The sequence below is a fragment of the Palaemon carinicauda genome, chromosome 1 (assembly GCF_036898095.1).
Source record: "Palaemon carinicauda isolate YSFRI2023 chromosome 1, ASM3689809v2, whole genome shotgun sequence".
NCBI classification, from domain to species: Eukaryota; Metazoa; Arthropoda; class Malacostraca; order Decapoda; family Palaemonidae; genus Palaemon; species Palaemon carinicauda.
In genome coordinates, this window is record NC_090725.1 from 195,335,293 (window position 1) to 195,345,292 (window position 10,000).

The 10,000-nt window shown below is 30.3% G+C and overlaps 1 protein-coding gene across 4 annotated transcripts in view; it reads left to right on the top strand.

Moving 5' to 3' along the window:
• Positions 1 to 10,000, top strand: part of LOC137643891 (UDP-glucuronosyltransferase 1A10-like) — a 142,594-nt gene that overhangs the window by 95,411 nt on the left and 37,183 nt on the right. For all 4 annotated transcript variants that reach the window (XM_068376652.1, XM_068376644.1, XM_068376636.1 and 1 more), the window contains 2 exons: positions 2,630 to 2,835; positions 3,409 to 3,587. In XM_068376652.1, coding sequence (XP_068232753.1) covers positions 2,630 to 2,835; positions 3,409 to 3,587 — 385 coding nt within the window. The remainder of the gene's footprint in view (positions 1 to 2,629; positions 2,836 to 3,408; positions 3,588 to 10,000) is intronic.

The window sequence follows — 10,000 nt, forward strand, 5'->3', positions numbered from 1 at the left end:
TTTTCGTAAAGGTCTTGGACATATGATGCCCTTTTCACATTCTCCAATGCTGTATAAAAATCCCTTGATTGTGATCAGGAAGTTTGTAAGATTGACTTTGATTTTAGTGCTGCCTTTGACCGTGTAATCACAAGACCCTTGTTTTCAAACTCAAACAGTTGGGATTGGGTGGGTTGTTTCTGAGCGTTATTATTGAATTTTTAAGTAATAGACCTCAAAGCATTGTTGTAGATGGGCCCCATAGTGCGTATAGGAATGCATCTGGTGTTCCTCAAGGGTAGTGTTCTTGGCCCATTTCTTTTCATACTATATACACATGACATGTGGTTCGGCCAAGAAAACAAGCTTATTGCATATGCAGATGCTGCTACTCACTTTGCATCAATTCCAAAGTATGATTGTAGGTAGGTCAAGGACAGTGGCTCCTCAACATTCGGATCTCAGCATTGATAATGTCTCTTTAACTTTGTATGTCTTTTAAAATTTTAGGTTTGATTCTTGACAGCAAATTTACTTTTGAGAAACATTAGATCTGTGTCTTCTTCCATTACACAAAAAATTTACTTATTGAGAAAGTCTTTTAAGATTTTTGGTGATCACTCTATTCTGGAGAAGTGTTTTAATTCTTTCATTCTACCTTGTTTCATGTATTTTTCTCCTGTCAGGTCTTCACCTGCTGATTCTTCTCTTAATTTGTTGGACAGAAACTTACGGTCTATCAAATTTCTTATTCCTGATCTAGATATTAATCTTTGGCACCGTCGTTCAATTAGTTCATTATGCATGTTGCATAGGATTTTTCATAATTCTGACCATCCTTTACCTTCAGATCTTCCTGAACAGTTCCATCCTGTTGGTAATACTTGGCATGTAGTTAATTCTAATAAACAATTCTTCTGTATCATGAGGCTCAATACTACACAGCATTCTAGAAGTTTTATTCCAGATGTGACCAAGTTGTGGAATGATCTTCCTAATCGGGTGGTTGAATCAGTAGAACTTCAAAAGTTCGAACCTGCAGCAAATATTTCTATGTTGAACAGTCAGATATAAGTCTTTTAATAGTTTATATATGACATATCTGTTTTGATGTTGTTACTGTTTTTAGAATACTTTATTGTTAATTTTTCTCATCGTTTATTTATTCCTTATATCCTTTCCTCACTCGGCTATTTTTCCTTTTTGGAGCCCTTGGGCTTATAGCATCTTGCTTTTCCAACTAGGGTTGTAGCTTGGCTTGTAATTAATAATAATAATAATAATAATAATAATAATAATAATAACAATAATAATAATAATAGCTTTTGGCTAAGCAGAAACTTGAACCTTTGCTACATATGTACTATTCATATATATATATATATATATATATATATATATATATATATATATATATATATATATATGTGTGTGTGTGTGTGTGTGTATGTATGTATGTATATTATAATAAGTATCTTATAAAAAGAGAAAATATTCTATTAGATTCCAGTGTCTTTCCTCTCTGATTCGATCTATTTTTCACTTATTAGAGGCCTAAATATCAATGTAGCGGCAAATTAAGATAATTTCCAGATTACGATTTACCCTGTTAATGCCGCTATAAATAACTCTGGTTTGAGAGGATACAGAAACTTATCTGAAATTATATTTTCGTCCTAAAACTTACCATCATGATGGCAATCTTCTGCAAATGATTTATATTTATATTGGTATTGCATTAGCAGACATTAACGCCATAATCTCTTGTTGAAAGGGATATTACTGCAATCCTTAACGTGATGAGTAACTAACGTTCCTAATTATCTGATAATTTGGATTTTCCAATTATAAGAAGTTCTGAAAACAGGATAAATTTATAAAAAAAAGAAAAAAAAAAAAAAAAATCTGGAATAGGGATATAAATATTGAATGAAAAGTTAGGAAAATAGGCTGCGATTGTATAATCTCAATATTACCCAAATGATGCTGTATAAATTTATTCGGTGACATATTATTGCAATGCAGTACGAATTGTTTAGGAATCTAACGTTCTCTTTTTCAAACAATTGACGTAAAATAAATATCATTTACAGAATTGCTGATAACTAAATACCATCAAATGGTAAACTCGTCTAAAAGTCTGCATAGTTTATAATCATTCACAGAATAAAGGAACACCCATAAAAAGATTATAATATTTTTATTCCAAAATTGGAGATTTAAACTTACACTGAAACATCAGTATGTAATATCCAATATTTCCTGTATTGAATATTTGGCATCTGTCACTCCCGATACCAACAAATTTCATTTATATTATATCCACTGTAAAAGCTCTGAACTTGTCATACATATACCAGCAAAACATCCTTGTTATAAATTCGTTTTTATTTTATCATGAATTAAATTTCGGTTCGCATTGCATTGAATTTAAACCTGAAGCTTAGTTATGTTATATGTGGCATTACAAACATATTTCTATGAAAGTAGCTGAAAATCTGGACCAGAAATTTATTTTTCAAAGTGACTTAGGTAGCAATATTGACAGTTATTGCCCGCTGCATTTTTCAGCAAAGCAACCATTTACGTGCCAAGACTAGCATTTATTTTCCATTGCATCAACTTGAAAAGCAACCACTCTCATTTCCAGCTTCCAATTGCCTCAAGACTTGCTGTGGAGCAAAGGAACCTCCTGGACAGCTTTGCCATGGAATGCCTTCTTCACAGTTGGAGTTTTCTGCAGCACCTTGTTCGGACAAGAACAACTCATAGATCATCTCAGACGGAGAGACTTCGACATCGCCATTGTAGACTTGCTGTACAATGAATGTAGTTTGGCCTTAGCACATCATTTAGGTGAGGATCACAATATTAGATAAAGTTTCGCGAAATATGTTCTTTAAATGTAATTTTTAAGATTTAAAAACCTCTTTTATCCACGATGTAAGCAACAGTTTTTTTTACTTTTCATCTCTCATCCTTTGTCTAACTTTGCTTGCAAACCTTAAACCATGGAATAGAATTTGTCTCTCTTAGAAGGTAATTTTTAACTTACAAAGAGAATGAAAAACTGCATATTATATATCACAAACTAAAGAGGATTTTACTTAAGGAATAATTTGATAAAACAATAAGTGAAATAGAACTTGAATTGCTCCAAATTGCTCATATATATCAATTGTAATTTAGCAATTAGAAATCTGTCACTCTGCTTGAATTTAAAATGGCCTATCACTCTGATACCGAGAAGAAAATGAATAGAAAACCAAGGTGAATTTATTTGTAAAAATGTATTTCTTTTAGCCTCACTTTCAATTATTGGAATCCCATTTTTAATGAGACATTATATATATATTATTAAAATACTGCTATGTTTATCAAATAATTTTGAAATCAGTGTCTTTTTATTCCATTAATGTTTCTTGGTAGGTCTACCAGCCATTGGTTACTGGGCATTCACTTTCGCCGGAGGAGAACCCCAGTACACTACGGCCTTCTGCCCACCTTCATCAGTCCCTTTTATTCTCTCCCACTTTGAGGACTCCATGACTTTCCTCCAGAGATTTTTTAATCACCTTTTGGCTTTAGGCAGCCATTTAGTCATGCAAGTAAGTACGGGATATGGAAAAATCATAGTAAACCATTAGGAAGGAGGGTCTATGAAAACATTTGAAAAGAAAATATAAGTAAATAAATAAATAAAATTTAAAATATTTCCTTATATACAATCCAATGTCAACGGTTTTTTTTTTTATATATTTTCCTCGAACTAAGGGTCATCCTCGTATTTTTTATGTGGTTCATTTTCTTTATATCTAAAATTTATATAAGAAATCAATACATTAGAAAGTAGTATTCTTATTACAAAATCATGAGCTTTTAAATAGATATATCTTGATTAACTAAGTTTTTTCAAAAGAACGCCAACTGTACCTATGACTATTTAATAATGTCCTTATCACCACCATAGTTAGGTCTCACTTATTCACTCATATATTCTAGAATAGTTGATATATAATGTAAATAATTCCATTTGGAGACAGGCGATGTATAGACGTTAACAGGGCACCTTTTATCGATCCTCTAGCTGCTGTGCTTATCAGAGTTGACTAATTTCGTGATACTTCTTCAGAAGACTGATTTATTGAGAAAGGTTTCTTTACATTTAATAAGGAAAGTAAATGTACGAACATACATATAGAGGATTATAGAACAATGACACTCCCATACCAGCTACCTGGGTAGTTATCAGGTGTTTACTGGGCGGAGATCAAACCTCATTAGACACCTACCAAAAAGGGTCATTTCTGGTGACCGGTAAATTCTTGTTTTGACTTTCAATACATTTTATTTATATGAATAACGGTAGCCTTATCTACAGTATATAAATACATAAGCAAATCAATATATATATATATATATATATATATATATATATATATATATATATATAGATAATATATATATATATATATATATATATATATATATATATATATATATATATACTGTATATATATATATATATATATATATATATATATATATATATATATATATATATATATATATATATATATATATATATATATAAACATATTGGAGTAAGGAGACGCGTTCTGTTTTTTTCCATTCATTTATTTGCGCCGACGTTTCGTATCAGCTTGATACATTTTCCAGGCTGAAACGATTACAAGTTAATTGTGTATAAGTAAAAAGATACACACAACGTTTACCAACACCAAAATTAAAAAGCTTTTTAATAAATTAAGAATAAAAAAAGAGTAAAAACAGAAGTGAAAGGGCTTGGAGCGAATATAGAGAAACAAATTAATTCAATAATAATTATAATAATAATAATAATAATAATAATAATAGAAAGATATATAATAATAATGATAATAATAATAATAATAATAGTAATAATAATAATAATAATAATAATAACAATAATAATAAAACGAACAAGACACCTACCCACAGCGGTAGCGTAAGGAGAACTGACATGAAAAATTGTTATGGAAGGGAGTATAAACAAAACAACAGGTAATTAGGCAATAAACAATTAGGTGGAAGACGACTGGTGGTTAAGAGAAGGTACAGTTAGCTTAATCATTATTGATTCAAGGGTGGTTAGTTCGTCTATATGTCGGGTTTTTCCTATTATATTAAAATGACTGGTATCTATGTGTGTTTTGCAACTTTTACTGTGATTTCTTATGTTAGATTGTCTGGATTTGATAGTCGACAACCCGTTCTATAGCTAATTCCCTGATGAGAGGAAATTCGGACTTTTAGCAGCCTCCTGGTGCAACCGATGTAAGTGCCAAGATCACATCTGGGACAATTATACTTATAAACGACACCGGAGGCAAACAGGGGGCTGATCTGTTTGCCTCCGGTTTCGTTTATAAGTATAATTGTCCCAGATGTGATCTTGGCACTTACATCGGTTGCACCAGGAGGCTGCTAAAAGTCCGAATTTCCTCTCATCAGGGAATTAGCTATAGAACGGGTTGTCGACTATCAAATCCAGAACAATCTAACATAAGAAATCACAGTAAAAGTTGCAAAACACACATAGATACCAGTCATTTTAATATAATAGGAAAAACCCGACATATAGACGAACTAACCACCCTTGAATCAATAATGATTAAGCTAACTGTACCTTCTCTTAACCACCAGTCGTCTTCCACCCAATTGTTTATTGCCTAATTACCTGTTGTTTTGTTTATACTCCCTTCCATAACAATTTTTCATGTCAGTTCTCCTTACGCTACCGCTGTGGGTAGGTGTCTTGTTCGTTTTATTATTATTGTTATTATTATTATTATTATTATTACTATTATTATTATTATTATTATTATTATCATTATTATTATATATCTTTCTATTATTATTATTATTATTATTATTATAATTATTATTGAATTAATTTGTTTCTCTATATTCGCTCCAAGCCCTTTCACTTCTGTTTTTACTCTGTTTTTATTCTTAATTTATTAAAAAGCTTTTTAATTTTGGTGTTGGTAAACGTTGTGTGTATCTTTTTACTTATACACAATTAACTTGTAATCGTTTCAGCCTGGAAAATGTATCAAGCTGATACGAAACGTCGGCGCAAATAAATGAATGGAAAAAAACAGAACGCGTCTCCTTACTCCAATATGTTTATGCTTGAGTAATTGCTCCTGTCTCCATACTTATATATATATATATATATATATATATATATATATATATATATATATATATACAGTATATATATATATATATATATATATATATATATATATATATATATATATATATATATATATATATATATAAAACACATCTATATATAGATATATAAAAATACATATACATACGTAAACACATACACGCATTCATACACACATACATAATATATGCATAGACATATACATACGTGTACACATACAGGTATACATATAGACACATACATAGACTTACATATACATGTTTTGTCACATGATTAATTTAGTAATTTAGTGTCTAAAGATAAATATGAAGCTCTTGCTAGTCAAGCAAAAAGTGTAAAAACGTTGGGAAAAATAGGTGCCTTCAGATTTTTGGTTATTGAAACGCTACGATGTGCTTGAAGTACAAATTTATTTTTCGTATGTGCAGCAATGAAGATGAATTATTGTAGTATTGCACATGGAGGCGGGTATCGTATGCTTCATGGAGTAAATGAACGTTACAAAAATGTAACAGAATAACAAATTTCTTTATTTTTACAGTGTTGTGAAACATGTCAGAAAAAAACTGCTATTAAGAAAGGAAGACTTGTTAAACCAATGATATTTAAGCATTTTAACAGTCGATGCCAGTTAGATTTACTTGCTCGATTTGCAATCCTAACCTTATGGTAAATAAACTCATTTTTGTTTATCAGGACCATTTAACCAAGTTCATTACCTTACGCCCGTTAACATCTTGAAGTTGTTTATAATCTAGTTTAAGTTTTTACTAGTTTTGGGCCACCATTCAGCCTGATGAGGGGCGCGAGTTTTGTAATTCTGTCATTGAAAGGTCAAAACTGATTTGGCACGAATTGCATATTGTTCACGGGAAACCCCGACACACAAGCCAAGGAATGATCTTGAAAAAAAAAATTAAGTAAAATAAAATAAAAAGAAAACTATCTATCTAGGTGAGTGGTAATAAATCTACCAACTAGGGCGAAGTTCTGCATTTCATTCACTTAATGAAAAATAATATTTTTCTCATAGTGAAATTAAGAGGAGTCCTTCTGAAGCTATGTTAGGGTGTTTCCCCAAAACTGGAATTTTGAATTTTGGGTTACCGGAAAGTGTATAAGCTCACTGACTACTAAAGATGATTTGGAGAACGCAGTGAAACATAGTGAAATTAACGGAGTTGATCGCAAAACGCATTAAATGAATAGTGTTTTAAAATGTGCTACATTGAAAGCTGGGATAGAGGATTTAACACAATCAACTTCAGCTGGAGAACTGGAGTATGATCTTTGCAAAAAGCTGTCCTCAACTAAAAAAAAAAAAACAGAAAAGAATCCGTCGTTTGCCTTGAACAACAACAAAAAAAAATAAGAAAAAAAAAATCCGATACTATCTTTCCTGATCCTACCGTTGGAGACAATATCCGCATCCAGGTGTTAAAAAAAAAAAAAAAAAAAAAAAAAAAAAAAAAAAAAAAAAAAAGGTTTGTCCTTTAGTAATAAAAATTAAAATAGTTATTTCGAATTGGGAACCCAAAACAGACGACAAGTACACAATATACCAGCACCATCTGTTGCCAACGCGCCCTACTAAAGCAGGCAAATGCTCACAGACCTTAGCATTTGGATTTTTTTACAGTTAGTATTATTATTATCATTATTATTATTATTATTATTATTATTATTATTATTATTATATTGGATTTTTGTTATCATTATTATTATTATTATATTGGATTTTTGTTATTATTATTATCATTATTATTATTATTATTATTATTATTATTATTATTATTATTAGCTAAGTTACAACCCTAGCTTTGAAAAGAAAGCGGCTATTTTTATATAAACTATAAAAATACTTATGTCATCCTGTTCAACAAAATAACATTTGCTGCCAATTTGAACTTTTTAAATGTGATAGCATATTCTTTGTCATTTTGCCACCACTATAGTTCATCATAAAGACATTTTTGCTACAGTTATAATGTTAATAGAATCGTAACTATGACACCAAATGTAATAAAAAAAGATCGTAGGAAGAAGAAAAAGCTTGAGGCCGAGCTATAGTAACTGAACATTCCTACTGCAGCATCCTCAATCGGTACAGTTATAATTTTGAACAACACGGATAATATTGAAGCATTAAATGGTGTTAATCGGATGCAGTTATTGATGGATCAATTGTAACATGATCTTAACACTGAAGGTATTGCATAAGCCCGTGTCTTGTTTACAGCAGGGAATTCTAAAACGAACGAACGAACATGAAAGGTATCTGTATAACTGAATTGATGATACGAATTTAGTAGGTGGTACGGTTAACAATCGCTATTATTGAAAAGGTAATGGTAATTGAGCTAAATAAGTCTCACTATCAAGAAAATTGTGAGATTTCAACTGAGGGAGAGATCTAAAGAATGCTGGTAAGCCTGCAAAATTTGTAATAGGACCAGTGCTGAATCAATATAATATCGACAATGCGATCTCAAAGAAATTTATAAAAATAGAACACGCCATTTGGCCCTATAAAAGTCCCTTGTCGAAACTGGACTAGATATTGTAAAAAAAAACACACCTACTGTCTAGAGAGCGTGAATCAAGTGATGAAGTTAGTGATAGTAAACAGGTTCAAGAGAAAGAACTCCCGAAAGAGTTCTCATTAAGGGAGATTCTCCCACCAATTACTGATACCCATACCCCTTCCCTGCCGCCCCTCTCGTCTCCCTCATACCAGCCAATGCTTTACTCTAAGGTAAATTTCTAAATATCTCTAATGTAGGTGTGAATTATTAATTTGTATCAATTTTTGATGATAGGGGTTATAATTGTTTCTATAAATAACATTGCAAACCTACGAAATAGGGTTATACAGTATCTGTATCAAAGAAAGTGCAGGATGCATCTTGTGATTACCATTTATCATATATAAAATAAATTCATTTAGTTTTGAGTATTTTGGCTTTGCTCCTGGAATGGATAAAGCTCGTGAATCCTCTAGATACGTTTGCGTCAATATATATATATATATATATATATATATATATATATATATATATATATATATATATACATATATATATATTCAAATAAGCCATATATATTTTTGATATATTAATGTCTGGATTCTCTTAACGACCTCGGGATCAGAGCCCCAGGCGAAATCACACAAAGACAAGAGCTTGGCTCCGGCCGGGAATCGAACCCTGGTCGGCAAGCTTATATAGACAGTGACTAACCCATTTGGCCAAATGGGTTAGTCACTGTCTATATAAGCTTGCCGACCAGGGTTCGATTCCCGGCCGGAGCCAAGCTCTTGTCTTTGTGTGATTTCGCCTGGGGCTCTGATCCCGAGGTCGTTAAGAGAATCCAGACATTAATATATCAAAAATATATATGGCTTATTTGAATATGAAAAACACGTAAAAATTTGCAAAATTTATCATATATATATATATATTTATATATATATATATACATATATATATATATATATATATATATATATATATATATATATATATATATATATATATATATATATACATATATATATATATATATATATATATATATATATATATATATATATATGTATACATATATACTTTATTTATATATATGTATATATATACATATATATATATATATATATATATATATATATATATGTATATATATATATATATATATATATATATATACACATATATATATATATATATATATATATATATATATATATATATATATATATATATATATATATATATATATATATTTCCTGTCATGCTC